Raw genomic sequence first — 14,419 nt, forward strand, 5'->3', positions numbered from 1 at the left:
CTCCATAAGAATACGTGTCAGCCCTCTCGACGACTTTGTCCACTACACATGCACACAAACTGGACTCATGTACATACATAACATATGAACTTAATAATAAATAGTAAAATCTCTGAAAAGAACCTTGGATGCAAATAATGCAGCCGAGTAACATAATAGTAGACTCGCTTTGACTGAGTCTGTACATAAGAGGTAATGAAATATGCAACAACACTCACACAGAAGTTATAAACAGACACGAATATACATGGAGATGGAGTACTATCGTGGGTATCAAACCTCCCTCTTAAACCCCACCAGGTTCCTTTACTACAAGAAGTGTGAGTTTGAATTACTTCCTCCTAGATGAATCATTTACAAATCTTAGTGTGAAAGTATGGCATGCGTTTAGAAATAGAATGCTAAGTCTTGGTAATTATTTACATTATAACATGTGCTTGTTATCAGTGCTAAATATGTTTGCTTATATGGTCTCTACCCGCTTATACTTTTTAATGTTGTGAATGTTTGTTGTATAAGCTTGTTAACGTTTTTTTTTCAAACACATTTTATTTCAATACTCATGCATATTGGTGGAAATCTTCTATACGTCATGACATATTTTATTACAGATGGAGAAGATCCTTTGGAAGCATAGCGAGCAAGCAATCAGAATAATAGCTTAATCGGTTTGATTAAGTCTATTCATGATATATAATGTGAAATACGCAATACCCATATGCCTCAAGCACCGGTTTAAGCTGGATTCTATTATACATATTTTGAAAGGACTCAACAGCAAATGGCCAGAAAATAATACTCTAAGTCTAGATAAGAGGAGACTTTTACGACCGCCACGCCACACTTTAATATAAGAAGAGCCTTTGGAGCACAGAATGTGCCAAACGGTAAAATAAACCACTTTAGTGTTTTGGTAATTTCATTTCATTTTTCACGCTTATGTCTCGTCTGATGTTCCGTACTTTTCATCACTAAATTATTGCAAAATAGAAAAAGTGGAAACTCCACAGGTCGCTCAACACGACAAAAACGAAAATGTTGCAGGCTCGGTTTGATTGAGCTTGTTCATACTTATTCATGGTCCATGGAAATAAGATAATAGTGTAATATACGATCTTTTTCAATCGTATCGCTTTTAAGATCACGAAGTCGGGACCAAACATGCAATACAAGTAACATAATTATCATATCAAACAAGGATGAATACCCAACAGGGAAAGATACGTTCTAAAACGCGACCTCTATTGGCCTATATAGTCACAGCACGTGGATCTGCACATGACCAACACACATATATCTATACACATACGCACGCACCAACACCACCCCCTCCAAACACACACTCACACAAACACAGATCAAGAACACAACAACACAGCGGGGCACAGACCTAGAACAGTCAGTGGCAAAAAGCTGATAAACCCAAAACCTGTTAATGGTGCGCAACTTACATTATTCTTAACCTCCACTATGTTCAAATGTTACAGGAAAATGTAAATAAAAGTGATGTCCACCAGGTGAATCCCTAACATACAAACCATTCCGGTTTCTTTGACAATTGATTTTATGTTCACAGCCACATAATTGATGTTTAGTTTCATTTCCGGCTAAAATATTTTAAAACCACTATTATTATGATATTAGGAATGTTAAAATTCACCGTTTTCACCGTTAGTGTTTAATTAATTTTCACTATAGTACCAGGTCTCAATTAAATTTGAGTTCTTAACCAGCCTAAAATTTATTCAATCTAGATTCAAATGTACTGACCGGCGGTGCTGTAACTAATATAGGTTAATTCACATGTGAGGACATACTTTTTGGATTATGTTCGTACTACCTCTTTTTACAAATTTTCATCATTACTATTCAATATATCAAAGAAATAAGAAAATAAAAGCATTTTCCAACTTGAAACCCTCCACTTTGAAATCCATGTATTTGGAGCGTTAACAAGGATAAGGAAAAGGACCGGCGTTAAATAAAAGAAAGACTCGGTTTTAAATACAGGCAGTACTCCGTGTTATATAGTATGAACAGAGACTATTGAATTCATTAACTTTGTTAGATTAATTCATGAGTAAGTCTTTAGTAAATCCATTTGATAATGTTTACTTAAAATTAATCAGAAGTTCAGGTTGATTTAAGATGCGTAATAGGTATACTTGACGACATAGTTGACTACTTTATGATAGTGTACATGTGAGGGTACAATGTTTTGACCTTTGACCCTACACGGAAGTGAAAGTAGATCAGGCGGATATATATGCCGAATTGTATTCGATCTTCTGACAAGTCATCCAGTGTTCAAAGGACAATATCGACATTTTATTTAAAGTTGTTATGGATTAGGAGAAACAATGTAATTCATGAAAATAGTTTTTAAAGTTTACTTCTGTCTCGCTGACTGTCTTAAAATTCTCTTTCTCTCTTTGCATTTATTATATATATATATATATATATAGATTTCTAAATCTATGATCCTTTCCTGACCGATATTTTTGCAACAGAAAGTATCTAAAACGTGGGTTGATGATGACTACAAACTTTATAATCATTTCATACAACATGACATAATTACAAGCAAGGACAGATCCGGGAGTTAGATTGGAGGGGGAGGGAGGTTCTGGCCGGAGGCATGACCACTCTTGGGATTTCTTTTGCAAGTATACCTCATATGGTGCTAGTCCAAATAATAAGACGTTTTGGGACAGCTGTCCCGCTAGAGGACAACTATAAAATATCATATAATAAAATAAGTCATCCTGATAAGCCAAATTAGTAAGGCTAATATGGTGCAGTCTGACATATTGAGCATGAATATTTGAGATTATGTCATCTTTCCAATTTGGGTGGGGGTGGGGGTGCACTCCGACTCCTTGGAGCAGCCCTTGACAAGGGCATATAATATTGACATCTCGAGTAGCAGATGCTGAATCAACCTCCGGTTGACTGCATCGATACTGACCACAGTTTTTAACCTTACCATCTCTTCCTTTCTGCACAACATATTGCAGCTTAAGAACTTGAGCTTTTGCTTTGTACCACACTGACCGCGCAGATTTGACATCATGGCAACCATGGTCTGTCTGGGAATATAGGCCCTACACCCTAAAAGTTTTAGTGTCCGTCGCTCCGCCATGCATACACGTTAGATTATAAGTTAAATTCTTACTTGTAAAGACAACAGAAATGACATTATGGGTATGCTTGGACTAAATTTCATAAATGTAGAAGTTCTTTATAATTTAACCGGCATTATAGCAGTTCTTAAAACAATTACCTTTTCGTTGAAATACCTCAAAATCTCCACAGTTTGCCCTGACCATATACCCCAAAAATGAAGATGTTGTGGTCCTCGCGAGAAGTAGCGATCTGATTTTGCTTTTGCATTTCAGATATTCAGGCGTAATTACATTTTTGTAATTTACAAAGTTTTTGAAATTTGTGCTCGGCGACCTTTTCAGTGCATAAACAAAGTTAAACTATTTCACATTTTTACTTGTATATTTCAAGGTCATTTAGCAGACGCGGAGCTGTAAGGAATAAAGATAGCAGAAATTATGGATCTGTACAAGTTACAGACGAACGGAGTCCAAGCCCACGGCCAGGTGCAAGCCCGCAGCCAGGTACGAGTAGCTTCCATATTGTATAGATATGGAAAAGTATGGAAAGCCTTAGCTGTCATATAATTAGAAATGCCGTAATATAATGTTGATACTTATTTATGATAAGTGGACACCAATTTTTATATAATGGTTATAATGGTTTTACTTTATATTGAGAGTCCTATATGTATATAAAGTTGATTGTTCTTAATAAAGTATGTTAATGTTCTGAAGTGAAGTAGGTAATGTCTTATGTCATTATATAAAATGATTTCTTCTTCACAGAAAGTGGTTATACAACCACATCAAGTGCATACTGCGCCAGTTCGATTACATAAAGAGGAGATACTCAGTGTATCATTATAATAAAATTCATTATTCATTATATTATATTATTTCTTTATATGATATACAGATAGGTCAAATTTGTGCATTTACCTTAACCTCGAAGTAAATTCGCTTTCCTGTGTGGAGATCGTAGACAATGGCGTCAACATAAGACAGGTACTCGTCCAGTCTTTGTGAGCTCCCCAGAGTCCGCTCGTCAAAGGAAAAAAACATCAAATAAACCTTAAGTAGTAATATTTTTGCAAAGGTCTATAGAGAAAGCACAACCCGAACAAACTTGATGATGCGATTGAGGTTGATATACGAGTGAAGCGAATGCTGTTTGTGGAGATTTTATAAGAGGCCATTCGTCTTCCACCTTTTATTTTAGTAGGGAAAGGTTTTAACTCCTCACGGACCGAACTAGTACTGGTTGGTCACTAACAAGATAATGCCTTTACATAATTAAAAAAAAAAAAAACGGTTGAAAAATGACGATGAAGTGCGTACACCCGTATCAAAGTGACATTAAACTCGTATGTAATAAGCAAACAGTACGTCATGTACTACATATATCGAAAGTAAGTGCGGTGTTGAACCAGAATGTTTAGTCCACTTTGTCACCATGTAACCAGTATTATGTTGGCACACCGTAAAACCCAAATTAAACCAAACATATATAATAAAACATATGATATTTTTTTCCAGTTACCGGCCTTCAGTCCGAGGATAAGATAGCCATATTGAAAGGTCAGGTAAATGAAGTGAAGAGCATCATGAAAGATAATATTGAGAAAGTTATTGAAAGGGGCGAGAAAGCTCAAGACCTTTCCGATAGAACAGGTATATAATTCCCCGTTCCTTTTGTATAGTAACTATTATCTGATTATTTGTACTGACCTGCAGACTGGTGGTTAATCCAGTGACATTGTTTGGTAATAAAACTTTGTCAGATTACTGTTTGATAAATCTGTTTCGTAAAAGGTTTTTCCCATATTTCTTTACCATTTATGGTATACATGGTTTTAAAGAACTCAAAGGGTGGTAATAAGATTTTATTATATCTCCCACATCACTGTGATTTACTCCTGTCTGTGTATGTGTCTGTCATAAATCTTGTCCGCACTTTTAGAATCTAAGTCGAACATTTCTCATACGATCTTCACCAAACTTGAACAAAATATGTTTGCCAATCGATAACTAGCCAAATCGGCCCAGGCCATTGAATTGAAAATACTGATGCCAGTGATACAGGTTTTGGTGCTTGGTTGACTCGGATACATAATGGAGAAAAAATGCCAATCTAGATGATTAGGCAGTTGTGGGAGACATGCGCTTTTCTCAAAAGTAGCTCTAGTTCACTTAAAATCTTCAAAATATTTTGAATGGTTTTGAATTTTTCGTGAAGAATATTTTTGATTGGGCATTTTGCATCGTGAATGTCGGCAGTTTCAGGCATCAGAACGTTTTAAAGTTTTATATTATGTGTTAAAAATGGTTAAAATATTTTTGAAACGTTTCATGGACCATAATTTAACACAGAGGAAACATATTTCGGTCACTGAAGTTAACATTATTAAAGATATCTTTTAGAGTTCAAAACGTTTATACTACCACACTTGAAGACATTTATAACTTCGTGCAAATCATACCAGAATCTTGCAAATTAAAGTCGAAATTCCGTTAGGACCCAATTGCGGCTTTGGTGGAATAGATGATAACTACATTTTATAGATGTCACACTGTTTAACTTTTTTTAAATACGAACCATTTGACTTGAATTGTGTAGTTGTGACGTAAAACCAAAATTATTAGACTTTTATAACACGTTTATAATTATAAATGTAATAGAGTAAGAAAAATGTGGAGTTATTCCACAGCTCGAACCCGGGACCTCTCGCTTACAAAGCAAGTGGCCTACCGATTGAGCTAACCGGCCATCTGACACATTATGACATGAGAATTATAAATATCAAATGTCAAGGCTACAGGTAGATTTACAAAATGTTGTAAGTTAAGCTCTGATTGGCTAGCGAAAGGGTCGTCAGAACGAGGCTATGAATAGGTCGTTCTCAGATCCTATGCGTAGCGTAATAGGAGATGTACTTTAGTCAGATTGCGAGTACATTATACCCTTAGTACATTTGAATGCGCTAATTCCCATGCTGGCAATAATGTTCTTAAATACTTTCAGAAAGTTTGGCTGTGACAAGTACCAGGTTTAAGGACAGTGCTGTAGACTTAAGGAAACAAACACAGAGAAGGAACTGGAAACTAACATGTTGTATTGTCTGTGTGGTAGTTGTCGTTTTAGCCATAATAACTGTTGTTGTACTCTGTAAGTATACATTTTTGCATTCTCGAAAGATTATTTTTTTATTATATCATTCCATTTCTTGACAAAAAAGGTGTTGAGACGCCATGTATATGTACAAGAGCGAGTACGAACTCGGCGTAATTTATATGTTTACGATTGAGCGCGGTTACGTAAACAATATCCAAGCGCTATTACGATGAACTTGTTTATCATAATTCTGACATTTGCAAAAGCCTTCTTTATTGGACGATCCCTATGCACCACGTATCGACAGTGTCGCAGTTAAATTACAATATTTAAAAAAAAGGAACAATTTTGAATCTACATGTATTGACGGCATTGCGAATGGTTGGGACATGCTTTCTTTTCCTTCACCAACCACGATCGTAAACATCTAAAATTCTCTTTCAAACTTATGTTCGATATAAAAAATCAAACTGATGCTTTCAAACGTAATGTTTAGTTACAGAAAAGCTGGTGTATATATGAAGTCTCATTTAATTTCTGCTTTGAATATATGTTCTATATTTCATTCACGACAAAAGCTATATACATGTTTTTGTCGTGTCACCAAGTATACCTGTTATATTACATTAGTTTGAATTTTCAGTCATTTTTATCTTTATTTGAGTTGAAACACATTTATACTTATAAAATACTTTCCTATATGAACTTCTATTTCAGATGCTTTGAAAGTCATCTAGCACACAACGCCGTTAGAGCCACCAATATACTCATCATTTCTAGTCCGTACCATTTTACAAGACATTTTAGCCGTGCCATGGGAAAACCAACATAGTGGGTGTGCGACCAGCATGGATCCAGACCAGCCTGCGCATCAGCGCAGTCTGGTCAGGCTCCATGCTGTTCGCTTTTAAAGCCTATTGGAGTTGGAGAAACTGTTAGCGAACAGCATGGATCCTGACAAGACTGCGCGGATGCGCAGGCTGGTCTGGATCCATGCTGGTCGCACACCCACCATGTTGGTTTTCCCACGGCACGGCTCATTTATTTATTGCCATGCAAGAGTGAGGGCTGGAATGTTTTCACAAGTACAACTGCAAAAATCCGATTTGCGTAGATGAAAAGTTCTAAAATTCTAAAATAAACAAATCTTTTTTACTAACTACTAAGACTTCTTCAGTGTATTTATATTTGTAGTATGCCATGTATGTACACTTATTATCAGAAGTATTCAAGCCTGTTTCTAGTATACAGACTGAAACAGACAATATTTTTGTAGTAATATTTAGTTTCTAGTCACAAAAGTGTGAGAAAGCTAGTCGTCTACACATTTTGTGTACATTTTGTATGTATTTTCTGTATATATTATGTGTTCGCTTTGTTTACATTCTGTGTTCATTCGGTGTACATTCTGTGCGTACATTCAGTGTTTTGTACGTTCATTCTGTGTGTAGGTTATGTGTGTGTACTTCATAACATTCTATGTGTAAATTCTCGTTAATTTTGTCTGTACATTATGTGTGCGTACCTTATGTATGTACAGCTACATTTTATCTTAATTGTATGTGTACATTCGGTGTGTACATTTTGTATACATTGTGTAGGCATACATTATGTGTGTACCTTATGTAAGTACATTCTGTGTTCATTCTGTATGTACATTAATGATTTTGTGTGTTTACTTTGTGTACATTTTGCATGTATATCCTTTGTGTTCATTCAATGTAGTGTGATAGTTCGGATGCATGTCACTTATTTTGTGACTCAAGAGTGAGAATGATAAAACAGTGTTAGATATTGTAGAATTTACATATTTAAAAATAAATTTACAGTGGTAAGATCTAAGCTGACTCTCATTCATTTAAGGTCAGGTTTTTTATGACATTGAATTCTTGAAATTATTATTTTAGTATTTTATTTTGATCTTCCGAACTTGTGTCAAGGTTTGTAACCTCAGGTAAAGAGGTTTGTGTGCGTCTGGTAGTAGGATTTAAGCATGACTGTTTTTTCTAGACTGTTGTTAACTAATTATTAGAATCCTCATTGAAGTCATTATCAACAACAACTTTTATTAGCCAATAACATATAGTTTGCCTACTTTTCTATGTATAAAATTTCTGTGGTTTTCTTTGCACAAAATTTATTTATAGATTGACTCTCAGGTGTTTTTTTTTAAATATTTATACAACTAATAAGCATACTGAACAAAACAGATTGATGTGTAAATTTTGTTAAGTCATTTCAATGAATTACACTTGCATGAAATGCTTTCCAGTTTCCTATAGAATCTAGTTCATCCTAATATTTATCTATAGATATATTTATACACTTGCTTATATAGAGGATATTACATGAGTGTCTTTTCATATTGAATTTATTAAACGGGTTGAATTAAATGATAAAATGCGAGGCTCTGCCGAGCATTTTATCAATTTTATTCAACGAGTTTAATAGATTCAATGTGGAAAGTCACAAATGTAATATTCTTTTTATCACATGTTAGCCTTTCCTGTCGAAACCTCTAAAATTCTACTTTCTTTCACTATACATACAAGTCAATTTGACCAACGTCTCCGATACTATAAACGACGTCGGCGTCAAAGCTTTATTACACTAGTGTATTATCATTTTTATTTCATGGCTTTATTACACTCCCGCGACGTCAAACATGTGATAAATAAAACATACCTCATATTTTTTTCTGGAGATTTTACATATTTTCCCATAAAACATAACTTTTATACAAACGTCTTGATCATGAATTACACCATTTATGTAAGTGGTAAGCTTGCTTACATATTGTACGTTTATATATCTGAAATATTGTTAATTTTATGTATGTTTGAAAAAGAGAATAAGTGATAACGTGGTCTTCGGCTTCCATCTATACAAAAAGACCCGTATTCGTGAACATTTAAACTTAAAACTATAAAATGCTTAATTTTTATTTTGCTCTGTAGTTGTTTAAAGCAGCCCATGAAAATGCATTCTGCTGTTGAAGACAGTTCTGAAAATTTTCGATTGAATAGTTACTTTTTTTTATCAACAAAGTTATGGCAACCTGAATATTTGCTATTCTTAACTCCAAGACGTCAAACGCGGATTAATATTTAAACAGTTTTAGTATACCCTGATCATGAGTGATTTTAGATTTGTCAGTTACTGTTAATATGCCAATTGCATGAATGTTGATGAATGTTGATGGATGAAGTTTCAATAATGTACATATATATGTAGAACACGTATTGGTGTATTTCTAAATTTGAACGTTAAGAAACCTAGTCCCTACTGCATTTTATGCTATTCGTTATCAGTATTTGTTATAGTCAATATATCTTTTATATCATACACAAAGAAATAAATGTATGGAAATGTACATGGTTTCTTGTCCTTTTATCACCAGAACGCGATTTTATTTGACGAAAGTCGTCATTCTATTTTGTGTTTGGTTGTAATGTCACAGGTCAATATTTCAAGAAAGGGCGGGCGCCTGGGTAGAATCATTGACATTTCGTAAGCCAGCTGAATTGTTTCCTCACACAGAAGACTAAGCGACTAAGCTAAGCGAGGTATCGGACCAAAAACGGTTAGCGACAATAAATTTGAAGTCGGCAACTTTAACCACTCTGCCGCGGAAACTGAAAACATCAAGTTGTGACGATTATTTACTTCCTATCTGTACTTGTTCTACATTTTCCTCATTCCTCCAAAAAGCAATTTTACGTTAAAAGTATGCCAATTTATCTTCAATGTCAATTTATCTTCCCTTGTCCGTACGCATTTAATAAACTGAGCTACAGAACATTGACTTAGTTTTAAGTCATTTAGTGACGAGACTGACAAACAACGATTTTTAAAAGTTACTTACAAGAATTACGAATTAGAATCGTATCTTAAAGATATTCAATACCCCTCTTTCACAAAAATATTTCATTGTATTTGTATTGTATTTATTGTAAATGTATATAATTATTATTGTAGGAAGAGTTTCATTCATAATTTAATGTCACGCAGTGCAAGTCGATTATTAAATACATCGCGTCTTCCAGTTTTTCAAGTGGTTGTACAAGCCCTGCATGTATTAAGTGTGTTCTATTTTAAACCTAATGCATAGTACTGTTAATATAATTAGACATTACAAAATCTATACGCAGACATTTTTTTTTCATTTTCAGATACCAAATTTGGATCTAATAAACCTCTAATGAAATTTGAGGTAAAGATTGATTAAGAAATATGCAAAAAGAATTCAAACATGTACACACGTTTTCAGTTACGTCACTATATATGATTCTCTTTCCAATCACAAGCGAATATATCAAAATCAAATAGGCAATTACCAAAGATTTCAGGCAACTCCGACGCACTTTTGCGATGAAAACTCTCGACACGATACTGAATGGTGACCCTTCCTTGTAACAAATCTGATGAATATAACTCAGAAAGTAATTATAATAACAAATTGTTCTCTGTCGTAGTCAGTACTAATTACATGTAATTGCATGAACAAATGTCATCGATAACAACTGATTACTGATGACGATTATCCGAGGTTAGCTACGAAATGAAAAAAGTCATGTAGTGGTTCTTCTGTTAATATTGAACGAACTAATTTTTATTGCGTTACTAACGTGGTTCAGAGCTTTTGAGCATGATGTAAACAACACATTAGCGTTTTGATAAATATTGTCCACATTTAATGACAAATGAAGATGTATTTCTTAAAAATATTTAAAACTCTTTGGAAATTCCACTTAAATAGTCGCTATCAAATAAATGGGAATAAAACAGAGAGTTTAGTCATGTAGTTTTAGCTTTTAGTCATTGCTTCACTGGCCATTGCCATACTTGATAGGGAGAATCTGTACATTCTTCTAGAGTAACATTCGACGTTTCACTGGCTGTCAAACATTTTTCTGTTAATAAATGCTTGATAGTTCCATTTTGTTCAAAGTTCCATTTAAATTCAGGCCCTGACCAATCTTGTATGTCTCGCAATAGATTTAGAATCAAAGTTCCCGGTTTAACTGTAAGCCACGACCGTTCCACTCGAATATTAAATCCTTCAGTTAAAACGAAAAACTGATTATTGTTTCCAGAGCATGCATAACTTATTAAAAGGAATTTTTCATCAATGACAGCATGGTCAAGACACGCCTTAGTCTTAACGTTTCTTACAACACCCACTATGCGAGGACTCTTTGGGATGTATGTGTTCGTCAGTTGCCGAATTTTATCAATGTAGTATTGATATGGTTTGCAATTATTTTCTCGGCGTATCCTGTGTCGATCTTGAAGATCACCGGGATCAGGCCAAGCACTTAAATTAGACTTGTGCTGGAGCTGTAAAGCCAACTTCTGAAGGTCTCCATCCATCCAAACATGTGCGAAACGCAACATATTCTTTGCTATATATGGCGCGTTTGGATGGAAGGATTGCCATGGTGTTTGTCTATATACATGACCTATTATAGAACAAGGAACCATTTCTACCAGTCCATCGCATAGCCATACTTTTACTGACAACTCCATATGCTCAATTCCCCAGATCTCCATGCCAGGATCAAACCCACCGAGTCGAAGGAAGAAGTCCTTTCTCATGGCCGTCATCATACCAGGCACAATGCCATATGGTATTGGTGATACGCTGCCATTCCTACTCAACCGGAAGTTGTCAGAGTAATGTACCCATAACTCATTTAAAGTTATCTGATCAAAGAACATAAAAGCAATATCATTTTTTGCCATGATTTGTAATTGAAATGTTTCACGATCCATATTTCCGATATGTGACGTCAACAAAGCGTTTGGTTCCTGAACCAGTCGGTATAGTAAAGGCTCTAACCACCGAGGAGTCACTTCTATGTGTCCATCTAAGACAATAAAATATTTACTTTGGGTCGCTTCTATACCTCTTTGTCTTGCCCGCATTAATCCAAGCGTCTGATTATTTGTTAAAAGCTTTAATTTCTCTACATTTGCGACATGAACGTTTACTGCAGCTTTAAAGTAAATATCTTGGGACCCGTCGTCGACTAAAATTATTTCCTTAATGAGATGATCAGGTGAAGTTTCAAGCACACTGTATATTGTCCTCAATAAACTTGCGATTGGTTCCTCGCGAAATACGATGACAATACTGACTTCCGGTAGGTCAGACGGGTACTCTATCTCCTTGCATTTCTCTGGTCTTTTATCTGGAAGTATTCTTTTAATTCCTATCATGTCGCTTATAAAGTTGTTAACACCATAAAGCAAAGATTTGTTTTTAGATGATTCATACTTCTTGGTAACATCACGTGGAATTGATATTCTTTCGCCTTTTGCACCTGGACCAAAGTAATTTGGCATGCGCTTGATTTCAGTTTCCTGTCTAATGCGCGGCAACCGTGTTCCAGTATATCCCTGTAATTGTTTTGTTTTCATGTCACTTGCTTCGGTGGTATGTCTTTTATTTCGGTTGCCTTGTCCAATTCGAAAAATCAGTAAAACCACTAAAGCTAGATATACAGACACAGCCAATTTAACAGTGAAATTTCCTCCCATAACTGTTACCAAATTCAGTGTAGATATCTTTGTATCTTGTTCTTTTTGTCACTGGGAAATCAATAGAGGAAGCAGATGGTATATATTTTATATAAATTTATTGAAGTATTATGATAATTATTGCTGTTGGATTAACAACATACTTTTACCTTTGCATAAACCTGCCCGCGGCATACTGACAATCGGTATAAGACAACTGCTGTTCTCAATGTTCTGCTCTCAAAGTAGATGTTTAAATTAATTTCTACGGAACAGATTCAAAGACCTTTACGTGAAAAAAAAATCAATATGGCATCTAACCTCTCATCTAAAGATGTCGTTATTAAGTAAGGTACATTCGAAAAACAAATATGGATAATGTATTATTCTAAGTGTCCATTTTGAAGGGCGTTAGAAAAAAATAATAAAATTTTGACATATTTCTTCATTTTCATATAACGGCAAATATGTGTTTACCCAAAGAAGTAACAAACGTATCTTTATAAATCTTAATTGCAGTGTTATATTAGGCACGTTTTTCACGGTCTTGCGAAGATTTTGTTGTTTCTAATCTAAGAATTGTACAGAAGGAAATAAACCGCACTTGTTTTCACTCCCTTTACCATTTTTCATTGATAAAGAAATCTGTAATAATATTTATTTCTGAATGTACCGGCACTGACATTTTCTCAGAAAACTCCTTTCTCCCTATTTTCATCTAAACAGTCGTTACAGTCAGAGATAAGAGATTCTATTTTATTTTTTCAACTCAGAAATTGCTATTAAAGAGAATTTTATGGCTGAGATATTTGATTTTAGGACTCTAACGGCTGACACAAGTCTTCTTATACATTCTGTGCCAGACTTGGTAGAAATGAAAACAAAATCACTCCAGCTGTGGACGAGTAGCTTTAAAACCGCATTCCAGCAGAAAACTCCATCTGTGGAAAAGCAAGCTGATGCGATTTTGATCCTTCGCGGCAGAGGTATTTTCCTGATTGCAACATCCAGAAGTAATGTACCATTCTAAACACCTCTGCATGTGATAGACTGATCCTGTTAAATTTTAGAAACAAAAATAATGGACTGGTCCATCAATAAATTTGGGTGACACCATTTATTATTTGAAGGGGTGTTCTTTTTGTCAATGGGAAATCAATTGAGGAAGCAGATGGTGCATATTAAAAATTATTATGGTATTACGATAATTATTGCTGTTGGATTAACAACATCAGTTATTATGGAAATACTGCTATTTCCACCATGCAGATATTGTACTAACCAAGTGTCATTCATCATTTTATTTAAAGCGACCCGTTCAAATTCCAAATGCGGTTTTTTTCTTTCTCGAAAATTCATGAAAGGTGGATATTATGAAAATGACCAATGATACAAACTCTTTGACGTATAATTGTTGCAAGATATTCTAATAAATTACCAAAAATATTGTACAGTAGGGAATAAACCGTTCTACTTATTTCTCTCGCTTTGTCATTTTTCATTAATGATGTTTATTTCTGACGATACCGACTCTGACATTTTCTCAGAAACCTCTTTTTCTCTCTAGGTTCATCTAAACAGTCGTTAGAGGCAGAGATAAGAGATTGTGTTTTCTCCTTCAGAAAGTGCTATTAAAGAGGATTTCATGGCTTAGATATTTATATCAAGGACTCTAACG

General features: G+C 34.8%; 2 protein-coding genes across 2 annotated transcripts; one reads left to right on the forward strand and one right to left on the reverse strand.

Moving 5' to 3' along the window:
• Positions 1-2,205: 2,205 nt before the first annotated feature.
• Positions 2,206-9,592, forward strand: LOC123536992 (uncharacterized). The gene is made up of 5 exons (XM_045320523.2): positions 2,206-2,362; positions 3,517-3,629; positions 4,644-4,778; positions 6,130-6,273; positions 6,937-9,592. Coding segments are annotated over exons 1-5 (414 nt in total). The 5' UTR covers positions 2,206-2,360; the 3' UTR covers positions 6,957-9,592.
• A 208-nt stretch (positions 9,593-9,800) lies between these two features.
• LOC123536818 (polypeptide N-acetylgalactosaminyltransferase 13-like) lies at positions 9,801-12,802 on the reverse strand. The gene has a single exon (XM_045320279.2). The coding sequence runs from the start codon at positions 12,760-12,762 to the stop codon at positions 11,038-11,040; it is 1,725 nt and encodes a 574-aa protein (XP_045176214.2). The 5' UTR covers positions 12,763-12,802; the 3' UTR covers positions 9,801-11,037.
• Between the last annotated feature and the right edge of the window lie 1,617 nt (positions 12,803-14,419).

Source organism: Mercenaria mercenaria, chromosome 17 (genome assembly GCF_021730395.1).
Source record: "Mercenaria mercenaria strain notata chromosome 17, MADL_Memer_1, whole genome shotgun sequence".
Taxonomy (NCBI): domain Eukaryota; kingdom Metazoa; phylum Mollusca; class Bivalvia; order Venerida; family Veneridae; genus Mercenaria; species Mercenaria mercenaria.

Coding starts and splice junctions, on each gene's coding strand:
- LOC123536992 (XM_045320523.2), top strand. Junction 3,630..4,643: donor AGGTGCAAGCCCGCAGCCAG/GTACGAGTAGCT, acceptor ATTTTTTTCCAG/TTACCGGCCTTCAGTCCGAG. Junction 4,779..6,129: donor AGACCTTTCCGATAGAACAG/GTATATAATTCC, acceptor AAATACTTTCAG/AAAGTTTGGCTGTGACAAGT.
- LOC123536818 (XM_045320279.2), bottom strand. CDS start 12,762: ATGGGAGGAAATTTCACTGTTAAATTGGCTGTGTCTGTATATCTAGCT.